Source organism: Haemorhous mexicanus, chromosome 6 (assembly GCF_027477595.1).
Source record: "Haemorhous mexicanus isolate bHaeMex1 chromosome 6, bHaeMex1.pri, whole genome shotgun sequence".
Taxonomy (NCBI): domain Eukaryota; kingdom Metazoa; phylum Chordata; class Aves; order Passeriformes; family Fringillidae; genus Haemorhous; species Haemorhous mexicanus.
In genome coordinates, this window is record NC_082346.1 from 31,453,849 (window position 1) to 31,472,311 (window position 18,463).

Genomic DNA, 18,463 nt, shown 5'->3' on the forward strand with positions numbered 1-18,463 from the left:
ACTTAGTGTCAGATTTTTTGGTTTGGGACTGACAAGAGATTGAGAGCACAGGATAGAAAAAAGATGACCTCCTTTAGTTCCAAAGGGTCCTCAAGCCTTTTTACATTGATCTAGAGCAACCTTAAGCCCATCATCTTCTTGTTACCCTCCAAAGAGGTCTCAGCCCAGTAAGCTTCAGAGATTTTCCTGGGGGTGCAGGAGATAGCTTCAGGGCAATGCCAGCTCCTAAACATTCTGTGAGAGACACGAGTTGCCAAATGCCCCGCTCAAGTAGAGCTGTCACATCATCTCTGCATTAATACCTCTGAACACATTCAGAGCCATATCCAAATCCACCTGCTATACTGCCTCCCAATGTGCAGTTTCACATTCCAGGTTTGCTAGAGGCGCTCAGACATCATAAAGAAAAGCAGCAAAAACACTCCCACAAAAATAAAACACTGTCTGCAACACTTGCATCCATTTAAGACTGTAATTTCTTTCCATTAGAGCTGTCAGAAAACCCCATGCAGTAAATGACAAGCCAACTCCGAAGCACTGCACCTAGTAAAAATTTAATATAATAAAACAAATTGAAAACGGCAATATTATTTTAACCATTCACAATTAAAGTGGAAAAATTATAAGGCAGCCATTCATGGAATGATTTTGTGTACAAATGGTTTGGAAAAAAAAGACATTAAAATTACAGTTCCATACATGGAGAAACATGTAAGGTAAACAGCAATGACCACACAATGTTTTCCCCTGGAAAGCCAAGGCTGCTAAGAGATATAACAGTAAAGAAAAAAGATATTTTTAAAAGAAGTCTGATGTGAACAGGAATCTGAAATTTGTGGTAAAGAATCCGATATTCATAATAAACCTTCCCACCATACTGCAATCACTCCTCCTTCTTCCACCCTCAATAGAATACAAGTACACTTGCCTTCTATTTTTCCCAAGGGCCAGCACAGAACGGGAAGGGAGCAGCAGGAACATTTATTCCACAACATCTCTCTCTTTTCTGCAATCAGCTGATAGCACATGGACACACCTGATACTGTCAAAAGCTCCTAGAAGGGTCTGAACTAGTTCCTGAATAAACACAGTGGTTTTCCTGGGCCTCTCGGGTAAGATTAGCCTTTTATATAATCCACCTGGAAATATTCTTTGGAGTCAGCAGTGGGTTTCTGTGTTTAACACCCAGCCATCTGACAAGCCAAAACAACCAAAAAATCCTGTCTTGGTGTGACAGCTCTGCCATCCTTACTTAAGTTAATGTCAGTGCAGCTTCCGCCGCTGTCATTGAGTGCTGAAAAAGAAATATTTCCCTTCTTTATAAAAGGAACAATAAAAGTATTAGAACGGTAGGGGAAGTACCTGAAGACACGAGAATCAACAGTAACAGCTTTAGTCCAATTCCTACTGCCAATTAGGAAATCATTAACTGAAAAGAAACAGGTGAAGAGAAGATAATGGATTTTCTAGAGGGACTTACAGAAGGAAAGTGGGACATGGCTGGCACTTGGTTTAAGCATTTACCTGCTAGACCTACTGCCACCTACCTCACAGAAGAAAAAAACAGGCAGAGAGGCTATTACAGAGTAAGAGGAATTTGTTTGCACCAAGGTCTCCAGAGGAGTAGAAAATGATACCAGATGGCCCTGACTACACGCAATGCTTGTATTTACTGCGACAGATGGGGAGATAGGTAGAAAGAAAGGGCTATAATAAAATGGACCATTTAATTTAACTCATTAAAATACTCTGCATCAAGAAAATAATCCTCCATTTAGTACTAAAAATTTGGAAAGGTTTGATAATATAAAATTTTACATTTTCCATATTAGCATAACCAAAAGCTTCTTTAGTCACTGCAGGTTCAATTACAGAATTGAAAATAATAATTCAGTGATAACAGGCAGCCAAAACAACATACTGTTGCTAATTCTAAATGGGAAGAAGAAAAAATAAAAATCACTGAAGTCTTCCATCACTTAACCAAATGCCAAAATGTAGGTTTTTAGAATTTTTGAGCCAATTTTGAGTTGCCAACGTTTCCATTCAAATTCCTTCACCTGCTGCTGTAACTTGGCTCCTATACTTCATGAATCATTAAACTGAGTACTACTATTTCTGATGGCTGCCCCAGAAACTGGAAACACGATGTGAAGGACAGGAAAATGGAAAGATGACAAGACCTCTCAGCAGTGGCACCTGTGATTCATATGCCAGAGGTTAAGTCAGCAGTGAAAATCTGGCTGCCACACCCTCACCAATACACACAGATCCAGGTGAAAAAGGTCCTATCCACATACTTCAGCTGGGAACAAAAGGCATGGAACAGGAAGCCTCCGTCAACCACTGCTATCTTTATACACAACGTGAGGCTGAAGGGGAATTCGGGCAGGGTGTCAACTCCCAGGGTGGGGTGTACGTGCAAGTGACAGGACAGAGGTCAAAAAATAAAAACTTCCTGTTTTATGAAATGCAAATACCTAGTGCTGCACTAAGCTATCTCCTGCTCTTGCAAACCCTCCAGCTTTTGGAAATGGTTATATGGAAAGATTAAACATGGTAAAATAGTGAGATTATTAAGGAAGAAGATAATTAGGGGGAATCAGGAAGAACAGAACTCTGTAGTAAACATCCCTGTGTATCATCATCATGTGTTAGGAACCTGTCCTGCTGAACTTTTTAAACCAGTAACTTACCAGTTGAATTACGTATGTTGTAAAAATCCCAAAACCAAAACAGACAAAAAAAATTGAAAAACACACAAGAGGATCCTATCCACATCACTAATTTTGCAGTGGCTTTTCAGATACAATATTGAAGGTCTAATGTTAAAAACAAAAATGCATGTTTAGGCCTGAAGCACTAATTCTATCTGAATATACTGTCTTATGGGAAAATATGACTTCTAATAATTTTGCATTGACCTTACATAGTAAAACATACAAATTAAAAAGCACTCTTGGGAATCAATACTAGGTTCAATTCTGGGATACATCAGTATTTTTACAGAGCCAACAAACAAAGCCATCACTAGTCCAAGAGCCAGGCCATACCCATTACTCTCTGAACTAACAAACAGGACAGTAACAAAAATGTAAAGAAGAGGCACAATGGGCTCTGCAGCTTAAGTAATAAATGGCATGACAAACAGCAACAGTCATTCATATGGAAACAAGAAGCACTTCAGTTAAGATGATATTTCTTCAAGATTCTTTTTTAGAAAAAACAACAAAAAGAAAAAAAATTAGATTTGGCAATGTTATCTTCAAAAAGTGCAGACAGTATAGCTTAAGAGGGGACCAGCATTAAAAAGTTTTCCCCTAAAGAATTTTATGCTGATTCTGTGCATGTCAAGCATTCCTGACTTTTCAATGCACACTAGAGTACAAAAGGTTTTGCAAAAGGGAAATGGCACCTGGTAAGACAAAGCTGTGCCTTGCAAACAGAGGGATCTTTTCCCACTCCTCTGTAGTGAGAGACATCAACAACTGGCAGAAAGTCCTCCAGCAGATTGACCAAAACTAATGCTTACGAGTAAGAGGCAAATGAACAATTCCCAAAGGAAAAGCACCATGTCTAACAGATCCACTGGGAACCTATCAGATTGGTTTTTGGTGGGTTTGAGTTTTTGTTGTTCAGGACTCCTTTAGAAACACTTTGTATTCTACCTGCAGCATAAATATTTAACTAAACATCTTGTTTTGTTAGCCGTAATACCTTTATTTAGTGAAAAACCCACACAGCCCCCCACAGATTTCAGCAGTTCAGGTTTTTGAAAATGAGCTAGTAAAGTTCTCTGGTCCCTCAATGGCTGTCTCCACCAGCTTACTACTCCTCAGAACCCAGAACAGATCTATCTTAAAGGGCACCATGGGTATCTCTCTCTACAAAAGCATTAGTGTATCCCAATAGCCAATACATAATTCCTGCTGACATTTTTGGTGCTTAACACTTGACTGACTTGGCAGAAGACTATCTCCCAAGAAAGAGTGCCTTTTTAGAATTTATTAACAAGTGAATAAACAATCAAAACACTATTCTCCTTGCTTCTATCCTTTGTTTTAAACGATGGAATACACTGCAAAATTCATTTGCACTTTCTTAACCAGCTGATTTCTCACTCTAATGCTATGCATTGTCTACATAATTTCTTTCCTATCAAGTGACACCTCTGTGACAATAGCAGTGTTATACAGAGTTCCCAGTGCAGCCCACTTCTGCAGTACAATTAGTGGCAAGCATCACAAGGGCCAGTTGCATTGCCAGGACAATGTAGAACCGATGGGGGAGAGCCCCCTTCTTCATTAGTGAAACTTCAACCTCTCACAACGCAGCCATCCTTGGGTTTTGCTCTCAGCTGTGAAAGCTGAACTGCAGGATACTTTGGTGATTGCAATTTTGTGTGGAGTCACTATGTTCTTCCCTGCTCACCTTTCTTAAACTTCAAGTTCCATCCTCCCTGAGAATAGGGCCAGAAGTAACAATTAAAATAGCAAATGTCTTCAGAAAAGAAAGTTACATAGAATTTGCGTCCGGCTGCCAAAGTACATTTTGCTACACTAAAAACTTTCCCAGTATTCCTCATTTTGCGATCAAGATTCCCTCTGAACTCCATAAAGTGGATGGGATGAATGATGGGTAAAAGAATGATAAAGGGAGCAGCAGACATTTACTGCTCATGTCTTATTGAAGAGGAGAACATTGAAATTTGAGTGTTTAGTGATGGTGTCCAATGGACAAAACTAGAGGAATAAGGCATCCTAATACTAGGGCTGCCACCTCCAGACGACTGAGTCCTTTTCCTCCAGTTGATTCAGGTTTGTGGCTATGAGCAATTCCTCCTACTTCTGGGAGAACATGAACTGTGGCAACATAAAGGAAAGTCCCAGCAGAAAACAGCATAGCAACTCCAGTGGCATTGACTTCTGAAAGGGCTTCTCTGCTGCTCTGAAACACAAAGAGCAAAAAAATGAGAATAACCAAAAGTTCTTCAATCAGTAAAAAAAAAAAAATCTCCCAGTATCCAGGAACAGTAGGATTTCTATCAAGTGTCATCTCACAATGACAATGGTTTAGTGTGATTTTTTGTGTATTTAGTGTGTTTTTTTCTTGTACCTTGCATGTAGTAACTTTGAAGTTAGTGTCTTTCTGCTCCCCCACCCTGAAGTTGTGGGGGAGCAGAACAACACCCCTCCTACTAGTTACTTCTCTTTGGACTTACAAAAGAAAAAACCTGTACAAAAGAACCCTCAGAAAAGGAAAGAAGTCAGAGTCTAATGAAGTATCTTGTTGATCAGCTCACAACCAATTTACCAAACAGGTTTTGAAAAAAAATAAAATTCATATTGCAAAGCCACAAATTTTAGGGAGGATGCTCAAGGTTGACTTTTTTCCTCCCTTTTTCTGAACGAGGGGTTCAAATAAGATGTTAACCTTTAAATATATCCTCCACTGCTCCTCAGAACGAAGTCCAAGAACATCACTCATGAAATATTTCATTTGTATGCAGAAGTAAACACCCAAAGCTTTTCCAGCATTTCCATGCAAACTCCATGAAGAAATGCATCTTCTGCATCAAAACTGAGCACCTCTTCACCTTCATAATAGGATAAAGATATGCTACACATCAATAAATGCAATGAAATGCAAACCCATGCATATCAGATTCAAATGCTTCTTCAATGCTTTCCAACTCAGGTGTAATCTTAGCTCTTGTGCTTACTCTCAGGTCATTTTTCCAAAGAGAAAGATACATCATCTGGAACTACAAAACAATTGTGACAGCCCTGATGTCTTATCAATTCTCTGTTCTTTCTGAAGGGCAAAATGTAAACCCAACCCTTGATGAGGACTCTTTAAAACAGTGCTCAAAAAGAATTCTCTTTTCTATTTACAGACCCAGCCTTTTTTTTTCTGCTGTCTTTTGTACTGTAATGTCAAATATAAATCCTATCCAGCAAGTAAAGGATTAGCCCAGATGATTTATTTAATCTTTCCTCTCATGCCTTGAGTTTCATGAGATCACGTTATATCCTTTACAACACGGCACCATAGCATGTCACCAGCAGGACACACCACAGCTGAGAAATACAGGAGCATCCCAGGACATGCTATGAGAGGCAGAAACATTTAATTTGGACAGAGATTATATACTCGTGCAGTGTCCCATTTCACAGGCCATTTGTTGTACAGACCCAAGACAAAATGATGCTTTATGGAGTAAGGCACAAGGACTGTTCTCGCTGAGGACTCAACTTCTGACACAGACTTTGAATATAGAGGACCACTTCTGGGATGGTGGGGGAAGCTAGAGATTATTTCCTACCTACATATTAAAAGAAGAATGCATGCAACAATGCTGAAAATTACTTATTTAAATAGGCATTACATAAAACCTGCTATATGAATAAATCGTTCTCAGTGGGGAGCAGCAGAAAGGATAAAAAACAGAAATCAGACTTAAAAAAAAAAACTTATACCAAACTCTATAAAGGAGTTATGTCACTGATTCTGATGTGAAATGCATAGATTATTATTTGTTTTGTGCATTCATACTGCTACCTTTTCATCAACTTTGCTTGAGATAGTCAGCAGAATGAAGATATAAGAAGTCTGGAAATGCATAATATGAAACTCATACCACAGTCCTTTCCCCAGACTTCACCTCTAAGCCAGATTTTGGGCAGAACAAAACCATGGACCTACCTTGCTTAGCCCTAAGTATGTCACCATCGACATAACAGGTGCTGCTAATGCAAAGACCAGCAAGTGTTTTCTGATTCGATTCCGTTCTAGCCCAGCGTGCATCAGGAAGGAAACCAGGCCAAAGGCAGCTGGTGCCTGCAAAAAACAATACTCACTGCTAGTACAGTACCTTCTAAAGCCCCCTGAAAAATGAGAAAAGGTTGAAATACAACTTACTACATTGAATGGACTGAACTGGAAGACATTCAAAGCAGGCACTCCATGCTGCAGCTAACCCAAATTAGGAGCATTCTGCAGACTGCCCCACCTCAATAACCAAACCGAATGAAAACTCATGTTCTGGCTATCAGAAAACACATACTTGTGTAGTCATTATAAATACTAAAATATTCATTCTGACTATAGTCATTGCTATAGTTCCTAAGACTCCATCAACTTAGGTAATTTCCTTTTTCATCCTGCTACCATCACACGTCCTTAGACGGTTTTTTCATCTGCAGTAGGAAAATTCTACAATTAACACGGGGAGGGAAACAACTGCCCAAAGACAGGTAAGAGTCAACCTGCATGTTAACAAAGACTTGAGTTCTTTTGATTAGTTCATTCCTCTTCTCATCAGGAAGCAAACAAACAATTCCTTCTCCTTCTGGTGGCATCTAGTTTCTTATCCAAACGGCATTTATGTCCCACTACTGACAGAACTGACTATACTTTTGCTTGTATAAAAACAATAGCAATCCACCCTGACATTTCCAAAGTAAGATACAAAACTAAAATACCTTAAGCATTTTTATACAGAGAATCCTTTTTTTTTTAACATAGAAGGAAATCATGAATGAAAAAAAGATGAGAAAGACAAAAGAAACAGACAGGATCAGAAGAATAGAAAAAAGACACCAGAGAAGAAATAAGTTTTTCTTCTATTAAGAAATATTCATAGGAGAAATTTTCCTTCTCTAAAATTGTACCATCCCAGAAGACAGTTAAGAACATTAAGAATAACAAAAGCAAGTTCCACCTGGCAATAGTCATAAGTTAAGCTCCAAGATGAGACAGTGACATTGCCACCCTCAAAGTTATGTAAACCACAATCACTTATATGAACATCAAAGAAAGACAAAATAGATATGCATTTCCTAACATTTTGTACATGTAATTATGAATGATTTCTGATATGAATTTATGACTAACCACTGTAATCTATGCACGTGCTACCATAAGGCAAATTTGATCTGCACAGGTATGTTTAGAGGCTACATAGCCAATAGGTTCACATTCACCCAAGTATTCAGCAAAGATCTCTCCATCTTTAAGAGCCACTGTTTGCTTGTTACCATCAGCAAAACATTTGTTTTCCTACAGAAATGGTATATGAGTGATGTTGAAGCTACTATAACAGAGGTAACCAGAACTGTTATAACTTAATTGTTCTAATTTAGTACTCTGATATTCAGTGGTTTCAAAAGACTAATCCTTCAAACACTAAAACCCTTCACAACAAATATTCTCCCCATTTTCTGATGAACATCACAGAGCAAGACTGTTGTACTAAGCCTGAAACCACTTTTCCTCCTAATGCACTAACATATTTCTGTGCCTCACCCTTCAGAACTTCTCGGAATATGTCTCTTAGAGTCATGATAGCCTTGGGTTTTTCTATTTGTTAAATAAACACTACCATACCAGTTTCAGAAGAAGTCAGTGTAAAGGTGACACATTTTTTCATGAGCTACTCTTCCCTCTCTACCTTTGTGAGACCTTTCCCAACCTCTGCAATCGAGGCAGGCAGTAGGCAGTCATAATTGTCTCTCACTTACACCCCACTCAGACTTAGCATCAATCATGTGCTCTTCTCTCATACCCCATACCCTTGCTTTGTGGTCCTTGACACTGTACTAACCTCTCCATTTCAATGGCATTAAACAATTCTGTATTACACCACTAATGAAACTGTAGATCTTTAGCAATTCCTGTGAATGTTAACAGTCTTTTGAAGAACAAGTAAGATGTTTTGGATGATAACTCACCTTGTGCAACATAATTGCAACAAACACTATCAACTGGACACTAGTCTGAGAAGTAGAAGCTGCTGCACCCAATGCAACACCATCAGCTGAAAAAGGAGTGCAGATTCACAGATTAATCTTCTACATGAGCTTCCCCACCCCTCAAAGGCTGACAGTAGAAAACATGCTGATTTAAGAAGCTCTATTACTGAAAATTGCCATTAACAATAGCAGCCCAACAGAGGATTCACTTGCCTTTGTTTGTTAAGCCATAACATTTCAGAACATCAGAAAAGCCTCAACAAGAGCTGGCTCATATTTCCCAAGACCATAAAAACCATAATGGGAATCTACTCCGTATTGACATATTCCCTCAAATCAGAACAAGTAACAAGTTTAGTTGTTTAAGTCTTCTATACTAGAAGAGATTTCCTCTCTAATCAAAAAATCTGTTTTAGATACTAAGCATTGCAAGACTTTTAGTTATTACCCTTTAAGTGATTTCTCAAATATAAATACTATTGTAAATATTTTTTATCACTTACAATAAATACACTGTCTAAATGAATTAAAAAATGGATACTATACTACTCAATATATACACACTTTGTTTGGTGAAGAAGTATCTTTTTGATCAACATCTTCTGACTTATCTAGACAACAACCTTCAGCAGAACATGAAAGAGCACCACATTTATACTATACATATATAGTGAAAAATCACAATGTGAACATGGTTTGACTGTAACACACACCTAACCGTCAGTCCTTGCAAGTGAGCCTAAATTGTGTTTCAGTCAAGTCTTTGTGCTCCATCTTATAAAGTCCTTTTTTTTTCCTACAAGGTACTATTGTTTTAAATTAGTATTTTTTTAAAAAACCCATCAACCACCGAGCAAATCCAAAGGTGTTTCATACAACTTATCAAATCTGTTAGCATGTATTAAAATTCAGCAGCTAAAGGAGTCAGCAAAGGAATTGAAGAGGCAGCGAGTGAGCATCACACAACCTTTCAGATGGGAAAAACAAAATAGTAAAGTGAAGAGTAAAAGAGAAAATTCTGTACCCAAATAAAACTCCATGAACCATTGGAGCTCCCAGTTAATTCGGGAAAGATCCTTAGTTCTCCCTGCCTTTGTTTTTTCCTTTCTTTTATAAAAAGCCACCTCCAAAAGCAAAACCCAAATGTCTCCATCACACCTAAAGATGACAGCACACAGCAATACATACACTTGTCAAGGACTAATAATAGGTCCCACATTACCTGCAGCATGGACTACTAGTCCCAGTGTTGTGGTGATTTTGGAGTTGCCTGATCTTGCAGCTTCTGGGTCTGAAAAAGTCATGAGAACAGTTATGATAAAGAGATGAAATTAATTAATCATTCTAGAAAAAATATTGTAAGTATCACTGTACATATCTCCCCCAGCTGCTTAGGCAGTTGTATCCAAGACTACCAGCTTCTGTATTTCTGCATTAGATTTACTGCAAAACAGTTTGACACTTAACACCTTCAAATCACCTGAAGTTCTGCCAACAAACAAGTGACAGACTTGCGGACAATTCTTTGCAATTTGCAGGATCTCTCTCATAGGCAGAAGCAGATGTTTTTCTTAACTTCCTAAAATGAAATGCTAAAGGTCTGGGCCACGAAGAAAAAGAAAAGCTATTTCTGGACCCCAAGAATTCAGAGCTGCTTCAAGAGTAAGGATGATATTTCCCCACACAGCTCAAGGTTCGTAAGGATCCTAGTTTCCTTCAGGCGACAGTCTGCAGTGATTCCCTGGCAGTTCCTAGTAAACAATAAAGACTACTTGTCACAGCACCAGTTGCAAAAATTTCTCTTTGATGTTATACATCACAAACGAGAAATGCAGCCAGAGCTGTTTGAGATCCACTGTTTTGACCAGAATTGCCTGACATTTACAGGGTAGCTCATTACACAACACAACAGGGCAACATCAATATCCACCACTACACAATCAGTGGTGAAACCATTACAAAGAATCACTGCAGGGTGGGTAAGCCCTACAAAGGGTAGAAACATCTTATTATTAAACTGTTTCATTTCAGACAGTTTGAACAGCCATGATTGAATTATCCCAGTGGTCTGTAAAACAACTGTAAGCACACCTACAGTAACTCTGCAGTGATGCCAAAACAGAAATTCCAGTCCTTTTCTTTCCTCCTGCCTTGCCCCTTACCCCTAAGTCTCTCTTCATTCCCAGGCACACATGCAGTTTCCCAATGAGTCAGATCTAAACCAGTGCATCCTCTTTGGTCAGCTTTATCTTCTGAATGAAGGGGAAACCATGTGAGTAATTAATTGCACAAGCTGCACTTGCATGATGGGAATGGTACACTCGTCAAACAGGAGGAGATATTAATTAAAAACGTTTCCTTTACAATTGTTTTGATTTTTTTGATTACTAAACACAAAGAATCACATTTGACTTCATACCCTCATTCTGGCTTACTGAATTTTTCTAGTTTAGACAACCAAGTCTAGTCACTTGATAAGTAATAAACTACAAGACATTGATTGGTTCAAGAAAAAAGTGTTTTTCTTCAGTCGCTTTAAAAAACGTTACAAAAACTCTGCTACATCTGTGACAGGTAGATGCTTCACTTAATATTCTATTTTGTAGTGTGTACCTCTAACACAGATCACAGTCTTGTCCTGGTATTTGCTAGGATCAGAGATCTTGTCCTGGTATTTGCCCACCTGCATCTCCCTGACATCCTCACTGCCACTGTTTCTTTAGAACAACTCTGAAAATCAGCTACTAATGGCTGTGGCTCCATATACACTACTTCAGGAGTACACAAGTGACATAGCCCCTGCACTGGCCTTTCATCTGTCCCACCACAGTATCCCCATACAAACAAGCCGCATTGCGAACTGACAAGAATCCAGCCAAAACATATCCCCCTGCCTTTGTATGTGTTTTACTTTTCCTTTAAGATCAATTCCTTATTTTTTCAGGGCAAAATTCCAGCATCAGAGGACGTTGCGTGGGAGAAAATGAGCAGCCAAAGGCAGTAAAATACTTTTTCAAATGGCAGAACACCTTTGGTACATTTCAAGCTACACTCTGAGCATAAAGTCGCAGGCAGGAAACAAAGGCAACTGTAGGTATTTTTAGAGTCTTGCACAAAGCTGACAAATCTTTACATAAAGCAAGAAGTATTTTGAAGTATGTGAGGCTTTAGACTAGTGCAGGAGGTCCAGCTATGCAGTTCAAATACCAGAGCTTACATATAATCATTCCTGCCATCTTGCTTAAGATAACTTGCTGTTCTTTGCAAATTTTACCTACATATAAGACAATTAAGTAGGAGAAACAAACAAATAGAAGACTAACCTGAAGTTTTTTGAAAAGCCAAAGAAATCCCCTAAAAACAGACAGTAATTCAAGTGTCAAGTCACCCTCCACGCCCACACCACATGCGTTCATACATGTTATTGAGGCAAGCTCTCAAATTATGGTGAATTTTAAGATAGATTTCCAGCATAAACATGTCACATGGACCTTGGTTTATGGCTATGTTTTTAAAGTACCTACTGAAACTCTGGACATGACTGGACAAATTACACCCTGGTAGCATTAAAAAAAAAAAATTTCAACTTGTTAATTAATACTAATTAGCAAGTCTAATTGAAGTGAATCTTGACTTACCATCTGTAGAGTGCACATGAGAGCTGCCTATCTGATCCACCAAGAGCATGAAGACAAAGCCAAGAACAAGGGACACACCAATGTAGGCGTGCAACCGGGAATGGTCATGGTCATGCTCATGCACCGCTGGGATTTTCGCTACCTTCTCAGACTCCATCACGTGCTGCATCTCGCTCGCTGGGTGATGCTTTCCTGTGACAGCAAGCAAACAGATCAGGAGACTAAACACGACACAGGCACTTCTTTCCTCCTCTGCCAAAAGCCTTCCTCACACTTTCCTGGACAATACACAAAAGTCCTTGGTTATGGTCTTTTTTTAGACAATGTTCTTAGCAAAGCCTGGTTGGTTTCTCCTCCTACATCTTCAGCATGAAAAATCAAAGAAAGCATTAATATGTTATAAGCCAGGTTGCATTTTAAATACTAATTAATTCACAAAAATTGCTGTATAATTCCTTTTTTAACTGAAGTCGCCCATTTTGTCAATATTCAGAGATACTGTCAAGCAGTTACTTCATTACCTTCATTTAAGTGAGAAAATACAGGATGAGGAGATAAAATAGGTTCCATCCACTAAAAGATTTAATACCATCTTTAAGAAGATTAACTGATGCTGAGATATAAACAAGCTAGTATTGATACATCCCATTGATACAGACTACAACAATAGTTAAGTCAAGCACACTGACCTACAAATGTCGGTACCGTCCCAGAAACCCAAAGTCCAAGCCCTGGGGATGAATGACATGTGGTTTCCTATCCCTACACAAGCTATTACAGCTTGCCCATGTTTTTTTTCATTTTTAGAAGGTCTTTTGGATGGCAACTACTCTTCAGAAGCTTTAAAAACTTATAGCAAGAACTTGACTTACTCTAGCAAGTCATTGTCTTGCTGGAATATTCATACTTCCTCTTGGATGAGACAAGCATGTGTTCATCCCACTATACAAAATGTCACAATGCCATCACTACAGTCAAAGCACATCAGGACAAGCTTGGTAGCAAAGATTTCAAACATATCTTTGCTGAACAAGATTCATCAATAAAATTACTTCAGACCACACAAGATTTTTACCATCTACATTATGAAGTTGACTTTGCTTCAGATCATTTCAAGCCATAAAACTGTACAACTCAGGACAATCTTTCTGAAAGGGATTATACAGTTTCAGCAGTTAAAACAAAGGACTGAAGTTAGCAAAGGAGTTTTATTTGCTGGCAGCACCCAAACCAAGGTTCTACTACACAGATACACAGGTGTATAATCAAAGAATAATCCCAGTCATGATATGCTATTTGCTCTCAGCCTACAAGGCTGAAAATCAGAAGTTAGTTATTCCACAGTCTGTTTACCACAAGTAAATACAGAAGTAATAGTAAATTACTTCTGTATTGATGGAAAACACTAAAATGCTTGCTAGCAAGCAACCAGTCAGAGTTAAGCTACACCTGAAAGAGGTAAAACAAAGACTTCTCTTTTTGTTTATCACTTATATGAATATACCTCAATGTTTCCCTTAGTTGCACCTTTCTAGGTTTAATTATGTAAATAGGTGAACTTGAAAAATAAAAGAGAAAGCTGTTCTCTGTTCTCATAGTCTTAAGTTTAATTTTGAATATCCTACTTTTATAGGAAAAATATTAGAAATAATTTTTGTAGTTAAATCTGTAATACCCATTAATTCTGTCCCTTTGCAATATAAAAAAAAATTCAGATAGATACAATACTGTGAGTTAGACATTGAGTCTGAAGCCATTCACAAACTCTTTTTTTTCCTAGATAAATACTCCTGCTATTACTACTGCGGTAGTGTGAAGTGTCTTTTTGCCATATATTAAGCAAAGTCACTGCCCATACAGATCTACACAGCAAGCTGTCAAGTCATACATGAACAGTATGCCCCATTTGGTGAAAAAGTGTTAAAATCCACTAATGTTCAAAGCAATTGTATTCATTGCTAGCTGTATCATTACAAGAGAAAATCAGTCTACTCAGAATTAAAACTGAATGGAGAGCAAACCCACTACAGCTCATTAGAGACATTTGACAGCAGAGTGCACAAATTATAGTATAGTATAAAGGCATAATCAGAGCTTCTTTCACTTCTTGATAAAGGATGATTTTATGTATTATCTTCTATTTATTCCAAATCTAAGCAGAAAAACATAAATTTAGTGGAAGCTAAAGCAGTATACATTAAAGCATATTACTAAAATGAAATTTAGAAGTTTAGAAACACAAAACGCAGAACTACAGGAAAAACAAAGGACTACAGTTGCCCCTCAATCCCAGATTAGCAACAACAGCATACCAGATGTTTGCAAGGTTCTCTACATCATCAGCTTTATAGCACTTTCCCCTGCAATCAGTAAGCCATTGCCGTTTATCTTCAAAGTTTTGATTCTGAGTGTACTGGAAAAATCTCAGACATGCAATGGTCATCTAATAGTGCAAGTCTTCAAGCAAAAGCAAAATTTAAAGCGCATTCAAAACAGAGGTGATGAGCCCTGGGTATTTGAAACAATGTCAAAACCTCAAATTGAGGTCTGCTAAGGCTTTTGACTGTAAGACATGCTCCACACAAATATCCCTGCAAGACACAAACCTCTGCTCACTTTGAGCTCTTCATTAGAGATCACGAGGTGGTTACAACAGTGACAGCAGACTAAAACTGGATGTTTGAATGCTGAGATTTAGATGTGTAATGTATACCACTACCCAAGAAGAAATGCCTGCTACTCTGTAAATTAGCCCTATATAACCATATTTTCAGCTAAGCATATTAATTCCAAGATGCTTTTCAGCTTCAGAAGAAATTCTTATTAGGGCAGGGACATGGATGTGTAAAACACATCCAGCAATTGCTTTAATGAGAAGCAGTCTAAACTACAAAGAGAAGCCGTGAATACTCCATAACTCCATTCTCTGCCAAAGGCACCCTTACACCTCCTTTGAAGTTCCAGCGGAAGTTAAACTCTCCCCACAATAAGAAACACTACACATGACCTGTCATAAAAGGCTGTTATTCCATGAACAGTACAGTATCCAGACCCACAAATGATTGGATAACTCAGCAAGAGTCACCAATCTGCATGATCATATCCCTCAATGTGCAATATCACACCATATCACACCTAGTTTTTCATTTCTATGCTTGCTTTGTGCCATGCTGCTGTGAAGCTCCTCCATCAATCTCTTCTTAAAAATGCCAAAAAGAAGCTCTGTATATCATAACACACCACAATCTAAGCTATCTTGAATGAGGCCATCTGGGTTTGGTTCTTACCCTCCAAAATGTCTTCATAAAGTGCATGTACTCCTTCCGGCACAATGACAGCCAAGGCAGTTCCACACAGGAGCCCAGCACCCAGAACAGTCACCAACTTCAATCTCTCCTGCAATTAAGTACAAAACAAGTATCATCTTTAAGAATGAAAATGCTTTCTTTACTCTCCCTTATTAACAGATGTTGGGGAAGGGGGTTACTTGTTACCTAAATACTGAGATATTTTTTGAATAATTTCTATAACAAATATAAAAACCACACATAGTTTTTCAGTACTTGCTACTATCAGAGTTATCTTCCTAGTTTTATTCTACTTTGGGGCAAAAAGCTTAGATTTGGCTTCCTCCCAAACTAATTACATTCTGTTTCACCAATAAATTCATCAATTCACTTCCTTCTGACTATGCTGACAGGCTAAAGTCAAAGCCACACACTAAAATCCAATTAGATAAACATATAATGGGGTCTAACCCTTAGCAGAGGCCATTACTCAATTTCTGTAAGAACCCCTATCATATGACATGTAGCAACCATGGCAGTTTAGATCCTCCTAACAACTGTGCAGCACACATTCAGTGGCACAATCATCATCACCTTCCATGTTCAGTGAGAAGTCTGAGCACCACCAAAACACCAATGTTAACTACTGAGGACCTAGAGACAGAGGGCAGCATTTGAATAGCAGGAAACCACTTCCTGCCTATCATTATTGGTCCATCCGTTCTCCTTCACGCACTGTAACCACACAAACTGTTCAGTCTCACTGCAAAGTGCAGCACTTGCACAGGAGAAGCAGGAGGCACTAGGAGATGCACAACCAGCTTCCTGAAAGCAAGCCAAACGTGACCATAAGGGAACAACTGCAGCATTACTGGGGAAAACTCCAACAGTAATATGCAAGAGATGAAAACAAGTGTAAAGTTCCCACAAACATGCACTGTATACTTGCACATACAATAATTACACTTGGTAAATTGTCATACAGTGGCAATCTACACGAGAAGATAAATTTTCAACATCTGTTCATAAAGTAATTCTGCAAAAATATAGTAACGTACAAGGAAAAAAACATTATTTTCATCTGCAACACTACAGTATTTTTTGCATACACACATAAACACAGAAGGAAGTGTCAGAAGTAATATTGACTTATTACAACTGTAAATACATAGTATAGCTTGCCTTACTTGGGCACCTGTGAATTTTAAAGATCCATTAAAAGAACAAGTTATCATTCCAAGGTAAGTTTCTATGTCCTTTTCAGTACAATAGCTAGGTGTAGTGAAGACAAATTTAATAAAAGAACAGCCTACATACAGAGGCAAAAGGAACATACCTTTTTATGAGAAATCAAACTATTTCTGCTAAATACATGTGCATGTTAAAAAACAAGAGCAACACAGTAAGCAATGCTAAAATTCCATGCAGCCCTCTGACTTGATGGAAGACAAAGGCACAGTGCTCTTACTACCACAGTACAACTAAACTCTCACCAGGCCATGCCTCTATAAAATCACCATCACTTAGAAAGACCAAATCCGGTATTGGAGGATATTAGGAAACCTACAGAGGCTGTGACAACTGCCATCACCTCAACAATTATTTCTTAGAAGCACACAAAGACGTTTAATCAGGAACTCTTGTACTGTTTGGGAACTTACCCAATCTATTAAGCCCTCCCCCTCCTTTAACAGTACCTTATTTATCCAAGGTATTTTTCTGAAAGAATGCCTTGAGTTACACGGGGAAGTAACTTGAAGTTTTATAGTACTCAAAGAGCTAAGGTTTAATTTTCAACAGTGCAAGCTGTGAGTAAAATTGTGAATCCAAGTTTTTCCGAGAACATTCTTTGAATTGTTTTTAAAAGCCTTAATTTGAGTAGTCCACAGGCACATAAGAGATAATCACTGACTTCAGCCACTTCTTATACAAGCTTCTAAGAATAGCCATGCTTATTCAGTGTCCTTACACTACGTGCTGAGACTTCGCTTCACCTGTAGCAGACTCGACTCAAATTTGACAAGTTTAAATTGCCACTGTGAAATAAGCATAATTTTGGACATCAGTTTTGAAGGAAAATTAATATTGCACTCATAACTTTTAAAGACAAAGCTTCACCCTTAACAGCGTTGCCGTATTGCCAGGGGACGGCACCAACTCCTACTAGGGGATCTCTCCGGTTTCTCCTTTAGCAACCAACGAGCAGTTTGGCGGAGTTGTCTTACCTCGGAAAAATTAACTGCCAAGGGTATAATTCCTGCCACATAGCAGGCGACCAGCATGGCCAGGGACAGCAGGCAGATGGAGGGGAAGTCATCCATTTCGCCGCTTTTTGTCCGCTCCCTTGAAGTGAAATCCAACAGCAACTTTTCCACCTCTCCCCACCGCACGCCTTAACCCGTGCAGACACGGAGCTCCCAGGAGAGGCTTTCAGCCATGTCTCTCTCGCCCGGCGGCAGCGGCCGGCTCGGCCCCCAGCCGGGGGTGCGCGCCCAGGGGGCGGGAGTGGCTCGGCCACCGGCAGGCGGGCCCGGCCCTCACCTGAAGCAGGGGAACTTTCACGCGCACCGTGCTGCTCCTAGGGGAGGCGGGAAGGAGGGCTGGGAGACAACGAGCACGTAGGCGGCTCCTCACGGCGGGGCAGCCTCAGGCGGGGCCGAGGGGACCGTACGGCACCGGCGCTATCAACCCGTGCCCACGGCCGCTGCCCCGGCGGCCAAGTGGCACCTCGGCGCTTCCCCTTCCGGGACGGGCCGCGCCTGCCCCGCCCCGCTCGCTGCCCGAC

The 18,463-nt window shown here is 39.3% G+C and overlaps 1 protein-coding gene across 1 annotated transcript; it reads right to left on the bottom strand.

Moving 5' to 3' along the window:
* Nucleotides 1–535: 535 nt before the first annotated feature.
* SLC39A9 (solute carrier family 39 member 9) lies at nt 536–18,420 on the bottom strand. Its single transcript, XM_059849688.1, has 7 exons — nt 17,904–18,420; nt 15,679–15,787; nt 12,392–12,583; nt 9,976–10,044; nt 8,733–8,818; nt 6,706–6,840; nt 536–4,947 (listed from the first exon to the last, which is right to left on the bottom strand). Exons 1-7 carry the CDS (start codon nt 17,997–17,999, stop codon nt 4,717–4,719), a joined length of 918 nt encoding a protein of 305 aa, XP_059705671.1. The 5' UTR covers nt 18,000–18,420; the 3' UTR covers nt 536–4,716.
* Nucleotides 18,421–18,463: the final 43 nt, after the last annotated feature.

Excerpts from the sequence above, each read along its gene's own strand:
- SLC39A9 (XM_059849688.1), bottom strand. The coding sequence starts at position 17,999 with ATGGATGACTTCCCCTCCATCTGCCTGCTGTCCCTGGCCATGCTGGTC. Across the intron at positions 15,788-17,903 it reads TGGCAGTTAATTTTTCCGAG|GAGAGATTGAAGTTGGTGAC; the intron begins GTAAGACAACTC and ends ACTTAATTGCAG. Across the intron at positions 8,819-9,975 it reads ACTAGTAGTCCATGCTGCAG|CTGATGGTGTTGCATTGGGT; the intron begins GTAATGTGGGAC and ends CTCCTTTTTCAG.